This window comes from Calypte anna, chromosome 10, assembly GCF_003957555.1.
Source record: "Calypte anna isolate BGI_N300 chromosome 10, bCalAnn1_v1.p, whole genome shotgun sequence".
Lineage (NCBI taxonomy): Eukaryota > Metazoa > Chordata > Aves > Apodiformes > Trochilidae > Calypte > Calypte anna.
In genome coordinates, this window is record NC_044256.1 from 10,929,672 (window position 1) to 10,949,003 (window position 19,332).

General features: G+C 38.8%; 1 protein-coding gene across 1 annotated transcript in view; it reads right to left on the minus strand.

Annotated features, from left to right (window-relative positions):
- The window catches only part of FBN1 (fibrillin 1), a 143,403-nt gene that overhangs the window by 65,785 nt on the left and 58,286 nt on the right, over window positions 1–19,332 (minus strand). The window contains exons 10-15 of the mRNA XM_030456759.1: window positions 15,053–15,211; window positions 11,554–11,718; window positions 10,100–10,240; window positions 9,158–9,277; window positions 5,602–5,727; window positions 3,373–3,495 (exon numbers count right to left, since the gene is read on the minus strand). Coding sequence (XP_030312619.1) covers window positions 3,373–3,495; window positions 5,602–5,727; window positions 9,158–9,277; window positions 10,100–10,240; window positions 11,554–11,718; window positions 15,053–15,211 — 834 coding nt within the window. The remainder of the gene's footprint in view (window positions 1–3,372; window positions 3,496–5,601; window positions 5,728–9,157; window positions 9,278–10,099; window positions 10,241–11,553; window positions 11,719–15,052; window positions 15,212–19,332) is intronic.

Consider the following 19,332-nt stretch of genomic DNA (forward strand, 5'->3'; position numbering starts at 1 on the left):
AGACAACACTGAACTCCTTTGATAGATCCAAGTTCTCCTAAAAAAAATTAATACAAATTAGCTTTCACTTTTAAGGTTGCTCATAGCAACAGGAAGGGAAAGTTCTTTTTACCTTATCCTGTAGTTAATTTTTTAAAAAAGATTTTGTAAGCCGACAACTTGTGAAACGTGTACTAAATTTCTTTTGCACTGAGTCACAAATGTGCTGAAAAAATTGTTACGGATTTTTTACAGAAAGGTGAAGTGGGCCACTTAGAATTGCACAGATCATCTGAAAACCTGGGTGTAGTAAAGAGGGGGCAAAAAGCCTCTCTCCTTTTACCAGGGCTGAGATTTTACCCAGTAAATCAACTGCACATGCAGGCAGAAAGTGCAAATTTCTAACTCTGACAAGGCTCCACTGTCTTCTGTGGTAAAAGTCACCATTTGGACAACTTCAAAAATACTTATTTTTCTGAGTTTTGCCAGAATGCCTCAACCAGCTCATGGACCCATGTCTCCATGACTTTTTGGCTTTTCTGCTTAGCTTGCAGAGTACTGCCAGCTAAGAACACCAAGTCCTCTAATTTTAACCAGGAAAAATTTACTCAGACTACTAAGCAGCCACTTCCAGTTGCCTTGCAATAGCTTTCAAATTGGGGAATTCCTCTTTGATCTAAAGACCAACCAATGTATGGAACAGATATAATGCTTTAAACTGCCAGCCTGATGCAAGCATTTCTGAAAAATCAACAGCAAATCAATAGTGAAACAAGATAATGGTAAGTTTAGTATGTCTTGTATTATAGGGAATACACAAGACTGGAGTATAACATTCTTTTTTGGCATGTTACTTCATAAAGCCTGAGTGGAATTTTTTTACCAGACAGCCAAGCATAAGCCCTGTACTTACATTTAAATTCCAGTTTCATGGAACTAAGTGTCAATTACAGTATCCCCAACTTTGGGTTCGAAATTCTTCTTAATAGTTCAAAATGCAGATTAGAATGCATCAAATGAGATGTATACAGGAGCAGCAATGTGTTGCACATTGTGATTCTTACACTCCTTTGTTGATTCCCAAAAGTCTGGCAAAAATCCATGTTCAATTCCATGCTGAAATTGCACAGACCAGCAGCCAATTTGCTGCAGAAGTGTCAGTTTGTGCATGCACACTTTCCCAGGAGGCATGAGCACTGACTGAATGTGCAAGCATGAGCCTGGAGTTAAACTTGTGTAAGATCTTAATGCTTTCACTTCACAAACAAACTCAGGATATGCAATGTGAGCAAAAAGTGTTTCAAAGGCTGACCACTCTGTAGGACAGAAGTTATGTCTACAGAACTGACTCAGTAAGGATAAACATTAAAATGTACAGGAAAAGACATAATTAAAGATCAGTCTTGCAAACTTTCACTAACATGACTAGAGACATATACCAGGGAGTTGTGCTCTCTTTAGCCACTACATTCCTGGGAATTATTTCGTGGGACTTAAGGCAAGTGGAAGAAAGGAGACAAACAAACAAACAAAAAAGGGTAACTTGGGTGTCAAGGTCTCAAAATCTGGTTTCATTTTGACCCAACAGCAATTCTTACATGTAATGAATGTTTGCATGCTCATTCATAGAGGACAGGGCTTCTGGTAAGTGTTGAAAAGCAGTGGGAGAAATCCTTCATTTTACTGTAAGATCTGTTCCAACTTTCAGTAGGAATCAGTTGAGTTGCCTGCAATTTTGGATAATTTTCAAATATTCTCTCTTTGATGCACAGAAGTAACATTTCTCTGGGGCCAGAAACCCCATTTTGGCTGAATCCACACTCCTGTTTAGCCAGAAGGCATGTAACAGAAGCTGTGAAGTGGAGTACCATTGTTTTTCAAGTAGTCTGAGGCAATTTACATACCATCTCCTCTGATGGCATTTCAGTGCACAGACTGATGTTAAAAAAAAAAATAAATACCAAAAGATGCTCAAAGCAAAAATCAAGACAAGCATTTGGTCTGAGCTTGCATTAGTGAGTCAAAGCCCTGCTAACAACCCAGCCAACTATCTCTGGGAACACTACTGGCCTCGAGTGGACCTTGATGGGCATCGAGTTCTTCCCCAAGTCTGAGACAAAGTCTTCCTGCTACCCTACAAGCTGGAAAATAAGCTTTGACAAAGCACAGATATATGCATAACACTTGGAAAATAGGTACCATAGGAAATAAAGCTGATTGCTGTAGGAGTGGGAGGGCTGTGCCAACATGATCAGTAGCTGTTAAGCTAAGGAGACATTGGTATGGACCTACACATTTATTCATCTGAGACACTAAAGATTCTCTCAAACAAAACAACCCTATTACAGAGCAAGAATGGGGTCATCTCTCTTTAGAAATACGCAATTTCCCCACCTGAAGGTTGGGTAGCACTGTCCTGCATGCCTAGTGCAAAAGTTATCAAATGCAAGAGAAGTTCCAGATATTTTATTGGAATTATTGGCCTGGTTTGGCCTTGTCTAAATGCCATACACTTCAAATCTACGACTGGTAGAGTGTTCAAAAGGGAACAGGATCCAAATTAATTGACTTTTCATGTCATTAACTCTCAAAACCAAATCTTTTATCCAAACATTTACTTGTATAACAACAAGAGATGTTAAAAATTTGTGAAGTGTAAGCAAGCACATTTTCTATCTTCCAAGAGTTGTAAGGTTTTAAACTCTTTAAAGAAAAAACACAAGTAACTTGGCCCAGCACTTGTTTATTTATTTTGATTTCTATTTTGTGCTTAGAAAACTTATTCAAACATAAAGATTTATGCCCACAAAACTGAACGAGCACTGATGACACAACTAGCAAGGAAAAGGCTGCAGTGTGTTCCACTGGAGGTGTTGCTGAGCTAGTGTAGCAAATGGAAAACACAATTTTGCTGCAGTGATCACCTGCATCTCAGTTACATCGGGTGCTGAGCACTTCTCAGGGATGCTGTATTGACAAAGAACACCCAGGCAGGAAGGAGAGAAAAACCCAAAGAAGGCAATGAGCCAAGATGTTTGTGTGGCCAAAGGCTGAAAACTTCAAAAGGCCAAACAAAAAGGGAGATACGCTAGAGCCAAACTGCAGAAGACCTCACAGGGAAAAAAACCCTGGAGTTTAACTCGGTCAGATCACAGTCCTTGGTCAAATCATGTTTCCCACTGGCTGGTAAGGGTGGTTGCTCAACACTGGAGAAGACTGTTTTGTCTTGTACAAAGAGAAAACATTCTAGCTGATTAAAAAAGCATATCTGACAAGAACTCTGGACAGTATTTCTTGTCTGCAAGGATCAGTGTAAGGAAATAGGGCAGTTCTTGGAGCTACCAGAGGAATATAGCTCACAAGCTTTGGAAAATGGTGGTTTTTTGTGCTCACCTGTGCAATAACGTCCATCAGATGCTAACTGGAACCCTGGTTTACAAATGCATTTAAAACTGCCATCTTCATTGATGCACATCCCATTGAGGCACATGTTCCTTATGCTGCATTCATCCATATCTGAAAATGTACATAAACATAATGTTCATAATGTTCATGTATAAGAACTCTTATTAATTATATCTGAAAGATAAACCTTAATTTATTTATTAGTTGTCAGAGGTATATGATACTCAGAAACATATGATAGGACATACTGCACTGTCCTAGATAATGTGTCAAAGCAATGACTCAATTTTTTTCATAATGAATCATTAGCATAGAGGTATGGTATCAAAGAGAATGAAAAACAGATGAGAAACTGCCAGTTGGTAAAAACCCCACAATAGAGAAAGGCAATTGTAGAGGTTTTGCAATTTTGATGTAAATAGAATCTAGGTTAGAAGCAGCTTTCCCTTTGGATGGTAACCACAATCTTACATTATTAAGAACACCTGAAAGGGGAAGAGTGGGCATCTGGGTTTGGAGTGAAAACTTTTGTAACCTCCATTGGATCAGTCTAAGATTTATGACGTGGGAGATTTCTCAGGACTGTGATCAAGCATATATTCTCTGAGAACTTTCATTTTCTGCTTCCATTTGAAATAATCAATATTGCTTCCCTGGATTCAGCATGACAGGTCACACAGGGATGTATTTACTAGTCATAGCTTCATACTAGCATTATTCACCCTCTGTCCTAACAGCAGAGCACGAAGAGCATTTTCTATTTTCAAATAGAAGAAGGTCCCAGAAACTGCTATTCTGACCCCCTGCAGAGTTACTAACACACAAAGTGGCAAGTACAGAGAATTCTGTGCTCTATTGGAGTAACCTTTAATATCCTCCTAGTGTTTATTTCATCCTGGTGCAAATGAAATCAGTTTTGGATTTACATCCAAAAAAACAACACTATTTACTGGTTTCATCTAAGTGACTGTCCACAGTTCCATTAAGGTATGGCCCCATGCCATGGTCTTTACTGGTTACTGTTTGTGCACATGTATACCCAAGAACAAAAATCAATGTATTACAATGCCAGAGATGAAACAGTTTCATAAGTGGACACAACAGACATTCTGGCAACATATGCAATGGAATTAAAAATGTTTTACCAGACTGCCAATATCCTGGTTCTTATTACTATTAGCACTTGGATTTGGTGGGAAAGGAAGAAATCAGAATCCAGTTTGCTTCCAAAATATATTCATTTATAAATATATTTAGTCAATGTATTTCCATCATAAGATATTTAAAAAGCAGCTTGTAGTGCTAAACTGTATCTAAAAAAGAGTCAGGAAAAGAGTCTTAAAAGTCTGTCTCTACCAAGGATTAACAGAATCACTACTAGCACATAAAATCACTGGATCATAATGACATTACAATATATTCGGAATCATGCTATTTTCCTTAGCATTGCAGCTGTCTTGGATAGAAATTACACTTCTAGACATGGTGTGTTTTCTTTCTACTTACAGGCTAAGTCAGACTCTAAAATAATTTATGATTAAAAAAAAAATAATTGTGTATCTATCCTAACCAAGAATTTTGGCATTAAGTCTTTGAGCTGAATCACTGAGATAATATTCTGCCAAAAATGTTTCTAAGAACAGTGCTTGAGATTCCTTTAACATATGAATAGATCATTGGGAACCCTCCCAAGGACCTTGGGAAGCATGATAAACAACATTCTTCTTTCTCCCCCATTTACTAAAGGTCTGGGAGGTAGGAACACATCAATTATGTTTACAATTTTTTCTTAAAACAGTTTTTATGGGTCAGACCAGACTGCAGCTACATAAAACACACTGCTAGTCACTATCCAGTAAGATTCAAATCCCATGAAGTGTGCTGTTAAACACACAGTAAAATCAGGCAGCATGTGACTTGTCATCTGTTTTAAAATGTACCACTCCCATCAAAGAAGTTGCATTTTGTGATAGTGGTATGTGCTATTTCTCCTGCTGGACAGACATCCCGTTGAGGATTGCCAAGCCAAGGCTCCAGAACTGGCTGCAAGAGACAATTTACTTGCCCTTCCAGATACAGCAAGAGGTATATAGAAATTTGATTCCCTGTTGTTTCCATTCCCAACCCCCCCACCAAAGCTTCTTTTCCTTTTCATTGAGGTGAACAACCTCTTGCAACTGTAATTCCTGATACAAAGTAACTTCAAAAAAGTCTTACCTTCACAGTTTCTGCCATCAGCTGCCACTTGAAAGCCAGCATTACACACGCAGTGGAAACTCCCCTCTGTATTTATGCATCGTCCATTATTACAGATGCGACCATTCTGTAAACATTCATCAATGTCTGAAAGCCAACCAAAAGGAAAATTAACAAGAGGATTTTTTCACATCTCTTCTTCCCCTAGGTTTTTAACCCTACATGGAAATTATATTCACCTGAATTTATTTTCATTTCCATAACTGAACGGTATGGCGGTGGAAAATGTTCATCAGCTTGAAATGTCAAGTTGCTGTGAAAGAATTTCAGTGAACATTACCCTGCAGCTTGCTCAAACAAGAATCAGGCCCTTTTAGTTCTTCAGGTTGGTTTGGTTTTTTTGGTTGGTTGGTTTTGGTTTTTAGTTGGCTGGTTGGTTTGGTGTGGGTTTTTTGGTTTTTTGGGGGTTTTTTTTCACTTTGTTCATTATGAAAACATTTTTACTGACGTTTAACTTAATAACTACCTACTGAAAGAAAGGTGAGGGACGCTTATCTTTTGATGCTGCTTTGTAAGGTAACTGGAAAGTTCAAGACTTTCCCACCTTCGGTGATATTTTGCCTACTTATTTTATATTTGAAACATCAGCTCCTCATTTCCACCTCTCTGCAGGAGGTGCTTGGCAAGGACTTTGGAGAACCTGAGTAGTGATATCACAGGAGACTGGCAGCTCTCCCTCTCCTCCAAACGAGAGGAGAGGAGATGCTGAGACAGACTGTCTAGACATTTTTCAGATTTCTCAGTGCTCTCCATCGAGGTCTGGAACATCTCCCAGAGATTCCTGCACACGAGGGACTCCGTTCACAGCAATTTCAACCAGCCCATGCAGATCTATCTATTGTGCAACCACACTGCCTTCCCAAATATTCTGGGTTTGCCTTCCCCAGCCCCTCTCTACAGAAGTGCCCTACTGTGCTTCATGAAGAAGCAAAGCACAGGGCAGCCTCCCTGACACCTACCTGAGGGAGAACTGATGCCTCAAGCAGCATGGGAGTTCTGGGAAACTGATAAGAAATTCCTCAAAAGAACTGTTTGCAACTAAGCAACCAGGTCAGCAGAGGCAAGAGCTGCTCAAGTGACAGTGCCCTGCAGTGGCACCTTGCAGCCCTCTTGACTTCCAGCAGAAGCATAAAGGTTTATCAAAGCTAATTTGATAAACAAGCATCATCAATCAACAATGCATGAAAGTGTGTTTTCCATCTGGTCAGACTCCCCACTCTGTGGAACTCAGTTATACCTGAGTCTGGCTTCAGCTACTCCATCATCTTTCCTCTTTAGGACAGGCAAAAATGCTCCAGTATATCAATTTTTTTCTGGCCTTTTAGTTTTTAGAGTTTATTAGGATTTATACTTATATGCATCTGATTCTACCTAAATCATGGTGCTGAAAATTAACATAGAACCTTGTTATTCTCTAAATGCACACCAGAGACCCACCACTAGTTTCTTTTACGTTTATAATTTTTAAATTATAAAAGAACATTGTGGGTGATTTTTTTTCCTCAGAGGAACTTGCAAAAATCAAAGTTTCTCTCACGGAAATGTCCTCAGTTGCTGCCATCTCCAAGTAAGGCCTGACCTCTTTCCCTCAGAAATGCCAGGTAGATTATAGAAATCACTTAGGTGTTAGACTCTCTTAAGTTCTTAGCTAATTAATTAAAAAAAATTAACTTTTTTTTTTGAGGTCCATCTTACATTCCTCTTCTGCAATCCAATAGCATTTTTTTGTTTGATCAACAATTGTCATATGATAAACTTATTCACCTATGTCTCCAATTTATTCAGCCAATCTCCTACTAGAATTATAAGGGATTCTATAGTTGAATCAGTAGCTTGTGACAAAGACTGGAATGTTTCATCAGTCACCTATCATATTCATCATGCAGAAAAAAAGCCTCTGGAACCTCAGAGCAAGAAACAAATAAACATTTGGTCATTATGGGGACTTCATTTTTTCAAGAATGGATGTAAGGAATACATTTGCAAAAGCAAAATGTCTGTCAGCACAGACATCTGTGCAAAAAATAAGACTTCAACAAAGAAAGTAGCCATGTAAAGTAATTTTACAGCAAATGCTGACTTTGGCAGGCATCAATGCTATATACATATTTTGCCACTTGCAACCCACTTGCCCTTTTTTTCCCTAAACTGGTCCTAAAAATTCCTTCAGAAAACAAAGATTCTGCACATCACAGGATTTTCTGGACTGCCTGTCAAGCAAGCACGGTTCCCACAGACTGTAGAGGAACTGCTAAGTGACCACACTTTAATGCCATTAAGCTACTGGGCTTCTGACAACCATGTGTTTGTGTAATGAATCAGTCAAATTAAAAGCGTGTGACAAATATGACTCATGAGTAAATTCATCACTGCTGAGACTCTGCTTCAGCACTCCTTCACCACTAGTCAGCTGAACTATGAGGATGCTTCCACAACATAACTTTTTGGCAGCAATTAGGTCAAACATGACCAGCAGTGGTGCTGGCTCTGCATGTCCTACTGTACTGGAGTAAGCTTCTTCTGTACCACAGATACCTTTCTGATTCACAAAGGGACAAGGAAAAAATAAAAACCAAAAAACCAAATCACACTACACACTAGTACAGATAGCTTCCTTCTGGCTTTTTATAAAGTCTCTGCTTCAGAATTAGTGAATGCTCAAGGAAATCTCCTTTTAGCACAGAAAGCAAAATATGAAGACAAAGGGACTCAACATTCAAACATTGTGGTTCATTTAGGTGCCTCATTTCTTATGGAATATCAAAGTAGTCATTCTTCTGCCAGAAGTCTCTCATTATGACAACTAAAAAGGACTGCATCCACCTTTACAGTCAAACTGCCACCCCAGGGCAGTTTGGGAGCCACAGAACCCTGATAGAGGGGTGACCACTGAGGAGCTACGTATTTTTAACTTCTGCAGGAAGACAAGATGAAGACCATCAGGACTATTTCAGCCTGGTATTCAAACTAACAATAACAGGGATTCTACAGCTTCCTGAGCAAGACCCTCTCAGTGTTTCAATATTTTTCCATACCTTATTCAAGTTTTCATTGCAGTTATTTATGTTTACTTATTTTTCTGGCAGTGAGTGGGAACAACACACAGACACTATACTCTAACGTTTAAGCACTGGAAGACTTATCTTCCCCTCCCACCTCTCCTAGTCTTTTAACAGTCCTTCATAGGTAAAGAGTTCCTCCAAAGAAGGGATGGTTAATTGTCCTTGAAATCCTCAAGATGCACAAGAAAGAATGTCTCAACCAGTTAATAAATAAATAATCTCTTCTACTAGCAGCCACAAATAGTGCCAAGATACTTTCAGCCCCAGACAAAATATCTTTCTTCTTAACCCACTGTGTGAACAGCCAGGTTAACAATTTTTACTGATGGATCCATGTTTTATTTATTAAAAAAACCCAACTGATCTTTAATACAGCTGTTAAATCTTGCTTTAAAACTATTTCCTTCCTGGTATGTATACAACAGTACAGATCCTGCTGTAAAACCATGCCTTACCTCGGCACTCTGTTCTGGTTGGTGTGCTCTGGTATCCTACCCGACACTGGCATATGTAGGATCCCTGAGTGTTCACACAGTCCCCACTGATGCATGGATTCTTTTCACATTCATCAACATCTGCAAAACAGACAATAAATTTTCATTAAGACATTGGCTAAAAGGTATTTGGGCCTGTAGGTGTATTTTACTGTTTTGTGGTTGGACAAATAGTGGGCTTCAATCTGAAAGGACAGGGGATGCCACTGAATTCTGGGTGAAGGCACCCCATACTCTAAGCTAAGAAGAAGAGGGCAAAAAGGAGGACTCAACAAGACAAGATATTGGATGCATGAGAGGTCAAGCCTTAATCCCACATCTCCACACTCGCAGCCCCACTGGGACAGACACAGATTACAGATTTTGACAGAAGCAAAGCCTTGCATACAAGACATCTAATCCTCACTTCTATCATTAAGCTCTGTCTGAAATTAAAAGGCTCAAGAGCTCAGTAAAATAATCTTGATGAGCTGAAAGAGGATTTGTAAATTTTACTAAGCCTGAGATCATTAATGGTCTTTTTTTTTTTTTTAAACAATAGGTCACTTGCATACTCAAGTAGGTAGTCTCTTTTTGAAGAGGTCATTTTCAACCACTAATAAACACATTTTAGTCATAGGTAAGTAAAATAAGAAATCCTTACATCTGTATAATTTTGTGGCAAGTTACAAGATTTATGAAATACTGTCTTAAGGCAACACTGCTGTAAAAAGTTTGCAATTTAAAGCAATTAGTTGTTGGAAGTCTTTTTACTGTTTTTTTGTTGTTGGTGGTTTTGGTTCTTTTTTTTAGGGGGGCGGTTGTTTTATTTAAGAACTCAAGAGTTACTACATTGTGTGGAAAATAATTATTTTTCTTGAAAATGGAATTCCTGTCTGTGATTTACAGCAGAAAACCACTTACCAATGCACTCCCCTCTAACATCCAGTTGGAATCCTTTGTTGCACTCGCAGCGGTAGCTCCCAGGAGTGGGAATACAGCGTCCATTAAGGCAGAGATGTCGGAACAGTTGGCAATAGTCAGTTAAATTCACCGGCAAGATCACTGAAATTGCAATGTTGGAAAAAATGTTTAAATAGTTCATCACAATAATTTTGGGTAATCTGCAACTTGTACAGCATTTTTTATTAACAGTGAAGATTTGCTTTCCAGCATAATGTGAATTACTTAGTAAAATCAGCACTGGAAAACGGAAAATGGTAGTTTGAGTCTTGGAGATTTGTCTGAAATCAGCTAGCAATTACTGATTTTTTTCACTATGGCAAGTCTGATCCTGTTCTCCTCTTTACAGGACAAAAAAGGATTGAATCTACGCATACCCAGTGGCAATGCGGGTATGTGGCACTGCAAAGACTCATTTAAAAGCCTGCAGTTGGAAAGAGCAGGCAGACTGGACCATTTATCTCTGTTTTCATAGACAGCAGAGTAAGAGGGGCCGGGATACCCTGGCAAGGTATTCCTGTACAGCTTTTGGCAGGCAGATGTGAGCTGGCTCTGTCCGTGCTCCCAGCTGACCAGAAGCTGTGCAGCTACATCACTGCAGCGTCAGGCCTGAGTTAACATATTTTGCTTCTTAGGCTTATTAGCTCAGCTTGGTGCTGAACCAAGACTAAATAGTTTCAGCTGGTGCCAGTGCAGAGCTTGCTTGCATCTGTACAGAGCAGAGGTGAAATGAGCCTGTGTTTACAGGCAAAAGAGTGTGTGGCTACCCCAGACGACTTCAGTTGGCACACGCCTCCTGCAGACTATTTGGGCATGAGGTTCTGAGCACAGGACAGAATGAGGAATACATTGGTATCCTGCTCTGGCTTCCTCCTTCCACTACAGAAACCTCATGTACCCATACACATCACTGAAAAAAGCTCTCTCTTTGTATTAGATCAGGATCAGTGTCCATCAAAATAGTATTTTAGTGGTACATTTCTCACCTGGCAAGTGAGAGTGAGGAAAACTGCCTGAAAGAAGCTGCTTTCTCCCAGCCAGGCTCTTTAATGTAACTAATTATCCCAACCTAGTCAAAGAGCTATTCACGTTCCTCAGTGCTGAGATGCAGCGAAGTTCACAATAGCCTTAAAATAACAATACTGTAACTACTGCAATACATGGGCCTCAGCAGAGACAGTGAGAACATAATTTCTGAAATCTGTCTTAATAGGGAAAACACTACCACTGAGGTACACTTGCTGAAAGATACATGGTAACCACACTATGATTAGAAGGATATCCAGATACATTTCTTACATAAAGAAAGTAAAAAGTACCAACAGCTAAAGGCAGCACACTGCTCCTGAGAAATGCACTTTTTTAAAGAAGTTAAATACAAACGGTGCTCAGAAAGGTTATTATTGATTTCTTACTGTGAGGTGGTGGAGCCCGAGATGGATAGACAATTTCTGGCTGTTGAGGAGGGTAAACACCAGGAACAAGTGGTGGAGGGATGACATCAGGACGGACTGGAGGAAGAGGAAGTTCAGGTCTTGCTGGCAGCAGAGCAGCTACTGTACATAATTTGCGGTACTCATCTGCAACATGAAAACACAAACACTGTTTATACTCTTGTAGCCTTTCTATTCAGTCCAATTCTCCCCCTTTTTGTAGTGTTTCAGATTAGCAAATACAAACATTAAATAATCTGGAAAATCTGAGCCTATATGTTTACTTCACAGTAACTGAGTCATTAATCCATTGTAGGATATCAATACTACTTGTCAGAAGTCTGCTACTAAAAAGGTAACTGACATTCTGGATATGGAATATGAGGCAGGGACCTGATCTTAATCTACTTAGTCTTTTTTCAGGCACAATCTTTGATGAACTCAATGGGAACTAAATTGAACTAAAGAACAACTTTTGGACTTGATCCCAAGTTAATTTAATACAAAGCTTGCCACGGAGTTAGAAAAATACTGAACAGGGAAAAAAGCCCAGTTTCAACTGGATTTCTTAAAAGTTGACCTTCTAAAAGAAAGAAATATAAACATAAGCAATGAGGCAAAACCAATTAGAGAATGAATACATTAACACTATTTTCATCTGAAAATTAAGTTTGCCAGTAAAAGCAGAAACCAAATGAGGTGCAGTGTAAGAAGCACAGACAAAGAGAAATCAAGTCAGGTCCACATCGATTTTATCCTTTCCCAGATGATGGGAAAAGCTCAGTTTTGCCATAAGCACAATCTATGCTGAGTGTTATGCATTCTCCTATTGTTTATCTCTAATAGTGGTTATCTGCCCTACTGCCCCAGTTTTCCTCCTGCCTTCAACTCTTTTGTCTTTGGCAAGTGTGGCTTTAGAACTTGCAATCCAAAGAATGCACGCAGAGTATCACAATTAAAGACCACATTTCCAGCTGACCTAATTCATGTCCACAGTTCATGTGTACACAAATAACTGTTTGTGCAGCCACTACCTTTGAACTTCAAAATTTTAAAGTTTATGGAACAATAGAGGAGAGGAATTATATAATGAAAACAAAATGCTACAGAAACGCATAAATTCCTGAAACGATATAAAAAAAAATTAGAACCAAAAAATAAATTCTGAGTTGGTTGAACTAGGCTGAATATTTCAGCCTTCAACACTTTCACTTCACCTTTATTTCCACCTGTAAAACATATTAGAATGTATTCTTAAATCCCCAAAGATTTGTTAAATAAACATGATAGCCTAAACTTTTGCCTCCCGTGATCATGATCTTTGCATTTATTTTAATTATCTTAGGTGATCAGTTTGTTTCATGTGTCATTACATTTCCCTCTATTGTTCCTTAGGGTGATTTTAATATTCAAATAATTCTCAAGAATATTTTAGTGTATTTTTGTTTTTTTAGTTGTTTTTGCTTTTAGGGTTTTTCTTCCTGTTTTGCCTGTTCACATGTACGTTGAATCTACTCTCAGTCATTGGTCTACCTGTGATAAAACATCTGAAGATGTGGTGTCTGTGTATTTATATATACAAATTCCAATATGCAAATGTTTGCTAATGATGGTGCTTTTAACAGTCAATTCTCTAATCACACATTCTCTACAACCCATTGATCAATCTTTGTGAAAGAAACAATACTATATCTCGTCTTTAGTCTAGATTGGTAATACCCAATAATCCAAAGCAAATCCACTAGGAGCCCAAACCTTCCCTGCAAAAAAGAAGTCTCAGCCTTGGGGCTGCCCATCAGTGTAATGGAATTAGCACACATGGAGAGACTGCTGAGGTGAGAATTGAACACACGCATGGCTGGATGCCTGACATACTGCTGTGAAGGTATTTATAGCATCAGTGGTAAACCCTGTCATTCCACATAAACAATTATTGCCATGTTACGCACAGAAATACAGCACAGTCCTTTTTTATTGCAACTTTAATCTCCATGTATAATTTTTAGCAATAAACAGCCTTTTTTATAGTAACATCTGGGTCTGTCTACAATGAAAATACCACTGCTTGGTTACATTATGCATCTAGTGATCCACTCTATATTGCAGTTGTTTCCATTTTAGAGTTAGAGAGACTCTGGGGCACTGACTGCTCTAAATTCCTGCACTTGCTTTCTCAAGATAAATTAAGGAATAACTGAACCTGATTAAATAATGACAACAGTACACTACATACATGTAAGGACTTTCAAAGAAAGACCTTTTTCTTTTGAAAAGAGTAATTTATAGTTTCAATTTATATCCCAAGTCAAGTGAAAAAAAAAAAAAAAAAAAAAAAAGGTGATGTAACCATGATCTTGGAAGACCTTGCATGGATTTATGAGTCTGGAAGTCCTGGGCTCTAGTTCCTTCTCCACCATGTCTCAGCCTGCAGTCTTTGCCAAATTATTTCAGTTTTCCTCCCAGTTTATTCATCAGTGAGATTTGAATTAGAAAGAAGAAATGTAAAGAAATTGGGGGCTGTGTTAAGACTGAAAGCTTTCTCTTTGTCTTCCTATTTCAGATGAGCATCGACACATCATCTAATTTGTTAGCATTACTCTAGCCAGTCTTGGACTTCTAACATATTTAAATATTATTAATGAGATAGTGACAGAACCAGGAAGACTCTTCCAAGATTTCTTTCTGATTATAGAACTCTGCTCAAGTTTTACACTTCACTCAAAGTATTAAAAACAAGAATAACAAACACTCCCATACGTGACCTCTGACAACTTCTTCAGTTATACTGCCATAGTTTTAGAATCCCCACTTCTCCCTGGACTCTGCCCTCCCTGAATCTCCTCACATCAGTCCTTCCGCTTATTATATTCTTCTTTTCTAAAGCATTTAATTAGAACTCCAGTCCCATATAATCTCAAAAACATCTTTCCTCCACTCCCTCACACTTAGTTCCACAATCTACTCCAAATTAAAATCTCACACTATCTGGGGATCTCAATACACAGGGAGGCGATAAAGTACAGCACATTTGGGTAGTAGACAGAAATCATGTTCTTTGTCAACATTCAGGAAATAAATGGCACCTCAGAAAGTGAGACATAAGGGGGAGGAAACCCCAGTTTTCCAGTGGGAATGAAACTGCAGAGGGAAGATGCTCTAGGGGAAGTAACTTGAGGCAGCAGAGTACGTTGAAAACAAAATCTGAATCAGGTAAGGTCAGAATAACCAGGCTACAAAGGATTATTTAGCAACAGAGAATATCCTTTGTCTGGGTCTGCTTGCTCAAGCCTCCTGAGGGTTCTGAGCAACCTTCCACAGGAGGCTCTACTTTGAGCAGGGACTCGGATTAAATGACCTTTCAAGGTAACCTCCAGCCTCCACCATTAAATGCAGTTCTTCAACGAAAACATTACCAATAAAAGAAAATCACTGCCTAATTCAGTGTTCAGCTGAGCTGACAAGAATACAGGTGGATTCATACCAGTGGATCTGATGGGGCACATCTCAGGAGCAGTGGCTACCCCAGAAGCCCAGCATCGGCCGCTGTCACAGCAACACTGCATTTTGGACATGGGCTGGGGGAGCTGATTGCTGCAGCGCCCGTTGCTCAGGGAGGAGAAGCAGTATCCAGGACGCACGTCTGCCAAGAGAGAGAAATGGCTAAGTAATCATCAGCCCAAAGAGGAAATGGGACTTTCACAAAAGGGAAAGAGCCTGCTTTTATTGGTTGGTTACATTATGGATAGCACAGGGCTTGGGACACTTGAACAAATCAATAAAAAAAAAAAAAAAAAAAAAAGGAAAAAACCAGAAACATTTTGACAATATTTGGGTTGCTTTGGATTTGGGTGTAACACCTCCTGTGAGAGAGCTGAAGCAAAATATGGAGCAGCAATGAACAAATACAGGCAAAACCACAATAAAAACAAGTATTCAGTATACTTTAAAACATGTTTCTGCACCCCCAAAGAAAAATGCAGTGTCTTCTCTTTTAAATACTGTATCAGATCAATTCTATTTAACTTTTATTTGAAAGCCATTGATGTTCAGCAATAAACTCACAGCATTGCAGTTTTGAGAAGCATCTGGAGTATTGTGTCCAGTTCTGGGCCCCTCAGTTCAAGAAGGACAGGGAAGTGCTTGAAAGAGTCCAGCGCAGAGCTACGAAGATGATTAAGGGAGTGGAACATCTCCCTTATGAGGAAAGGCTGAGGGAGCTGGGTCTCTTTAGTTTGGAGAAAAGGAGACTGAGGGGTGACCTCATCAATGTTTTCAAATATGTAAGGAGCGAGTGTCAGGGAGATGGAGTTAGGCTTTTCTCAGTGATTACCAGTGATAGGACAAGGGGTAATGGGTGTAAATTGGAGCATAGGAGGTTCAAGTTGAATATTCGAAAAAATTTTTTTACTGTAAGGGTGACAGAGCCCTGGAACAGGCTGCCCAGGGAGGTTGTGGCGTCTCCTTCACTGGAGACATTCAAAACCCGCTTGGACACGTTCCTGCGCGATGTACTCTAGGTGGCCCTGCTCTGGCAGGGGGGGTTGGACTAGATGATCTTTCGAGGTCCCTTCCAACCCCTAGGATTCTATGATTCTATGATTCTATGATTCTACTTAATTTTTCATTAGTCATGGCTACCCCAGGTGAAGTATGTAGTGATTTGACAAGATATAGGCTTGCAGAAAAGAGCAACACAATTTCACATGGTGCTACCACATTATTTATGGAGATGAGCTGGCTTCCTGTCTGAAAACAGTAGGCACATGCTTTCTAAAGAAGGTCTTGTACCAGATTTCATACACTCAGCTCCAGCAAAGGGAAAGAAAATGTAGATGGGAGCAAAATAAATAAATAAATAAATAAGAAAAAGGAATCTTGTAATACTATCTGAAAATCTTACTTCTTCACAGTATGTCACTCTGCAATTATTTCACAGTGTGTCACATCATGTCAAAGTCATTACAAGCTGTGGTGTAATTTGATGCTGCACAATAAACCAGATCAAGTTTGTTTCTAAAATATACAAACATTTGCTGTCAAAATGTAGAAAAAGTCGCATATATAACCTTACAACAGCAGACACCATTCCCTAAAGAGACAGTACCTGTTATCCAGGGAATGGTGGAAAGGCATCACTAAGAGTGCCTTCCAGAGTTTACTACCTATTCAAGTAGATATTAAAAAAGCAGGGAAGTTTCTTATTATTTTGAGGAAATTGATATCTAATGATAGGTTGTGAGAGTCTTTGATGCTTCTGCCTTTTATTAGATGGAATCCTGAACACGGATATTACTGCCAGTACAGCTAAAACAATCAGTTGGCCTTTGGTTCCAAACTTTACTTAGTTCCTTCATATTATCATATAATGGAAATCTGTTAATGGAGAAAAAAAAAATCTACTCTGTTCTATTACTGGTCTTCCATTTTCTCCTGGTACATAATTAATCTTCCAAATACTTACACTCCTCAATCTACCATTTTAAAATTCAAATAACGCTCTGATGCAAACTGTTCCCTGCTGCATTTGTTATAATTTTGGTCTTCATATGAAGTGGAGAGTAATTGAGATGCTTGATGTGATGGTAGGGAGGATGGTAAGGAAGGAAGTCCTCTAACAGACCCTTATCACCATCCTCTGATTCATCCTTCTCAGCTTGGTCAGTACCAAGTTTTGAAACATTTAAAAGCTCTAGTGGGCAGAAGTGGAAAAAGAATCTACACTGAATCTGTGTAGGCACCCAATGTGCCATAAAAAAGTAAACACACAGATAAGATCCTTGTCTACCTGCAGGTGTAAGAGCTTATCTAAGAACTTATTACATGATTTTCAGAAAAAGACAAATTTGGTAAGAAGAATGTAAAATCTTCCCATATTCCTAATCAGAATTTATTCTTTTTTTCCCCCTTTAATTTTCGGTTCCAAATGGTAAAACACACAAGTAAGGACAGCAACAGCAGGAAACAACTTTTTTACTTTTAGCTATTTTAATATTTTCACTAAAAACATGCTATATTTTGAGAAGACCCCAAATCACCATGAAAATAATTTTCAAGACCAATGTGCCTCTTAAAAAACAAACAAACAAACAAACAACAAAAAACCCATCAAAAAGTAATACTAGCCAAATAAATATACTCCAGCTGGAAGCATGGGCTAGCAGCTCTCCTCATGTACTTGGGTTGAGACGCCCTGCTCCTGTTCCTGCTCTTCAGCTCTAGGAGGTATTATCTTTGCTTTGTCTAGTCAAAATTTTAAAGTCTGTAATAATGGAACTCCTGGTTCCTCCTTTGGATGTTTCCCTCCAGTGCTGCTCAGTCCCCTAAGGGATACATTTCTCAGAAGCACATCCTGATCTCTAACAGAATAGACACGTTCAGCTAACACCTTTCACTTAAGACAGACGTTGTAATTAAATCAAGATTACATATTTTACCCAGCTTGCATGCAGGTTTTAGGCTACGTCCCTGTTAATATGGCAAGCATGCAGCCTGAATATTAGACATAAATTAAAAAATATCTGCACATAAGTAACAATGCTTCCAAAATTAAAAAATATCTGCACATAAGTAACAATGCTTCCAATTTAACACATTATACTTTGGACACAAAGCCAAAGCTTCAGTGATGTCTCACAGTCTGGCATATTACATAACACAGGCTGTCATCATTTAAATACCCAATTCTTTAGCTGAACTATTTCAGCCTACAAACACAGTGGGTAAAAAAAGCTGGAAAACTGCAGGAATATAATATGGGTGTGAATGTTTAGGAGTCCTGACTGACCAATGACTCTAACACATAAGAGGTAAATGGAAGCTGTGCATCTCTAGAATTTTTTTTAATAGGAAGGTGAATCTCATTCATAAATATTAAGAACAAATGGCAATTGATGATTTAATGACCCAGTCATTTAGGAGCTATTACTCTAAAGCAACTCCCCCCGGCATTTTAAATGTATATTATGGATCCAATCTACCAAAATGCTGTTCTTGAGAATGGGAGAAATACAGGTAATGTCTCCTAACCTGCAGAGATAGAATAGCACCATTCCAATGAATCATAATCCAAATTATTTCCAGATCTCTTGGGGAAGCCAATACCATTTGGTATTTTTTTCCTGTGCAGTTGTTGTGGTTTATTCAATTTCCCCCCCATGATGTTTTACCAAAGGTACTGGAAACAAGGTGTTCACTAGAATCCCAGTGCTAGAACTGTGTATGAGCCTTTAGATAAACAAGCCAAACCTGATGAAGTAAAACTCTAATTTGATCTTAAAATGTCAATAATAGCTCAAAATTCAGCACTGGCTGTGAAAAAAGGAAATTATTACATATAAATGAGGGGAAAAACCCCAAAAAATATGAGTACTTTATCTGCCCCAGAACAGGCTGTATGCTTCCCAGAAGCAGTAAGTGCTACCAATACTCTTTCATGACTTTGTCAGGGCAATGGCAGTCATTTAATTTCCATAGTTCTTTGGGTCCTGGTCTGGCCTTCAGAAGACAGCTCTCTGCCACAGTGAAAGCCTGAAAGAACACCACTACCAAATCATCAGCATCATGAAAACAGATACAAATGTCCTATATCTATCTTATTACATTATTTTCTTTAAAGAAAAATATCAGAACTTAGGTCATAACACTTGAAATGAACTCAAAAAGCTGCTTGGGATTATTACCTTCTTTCTCAAGTATATTTGTTTTTCTCAATGTCTGCTGAATAGAACATGACTACAGAAAGGACAAATATGAGAGCAAGAA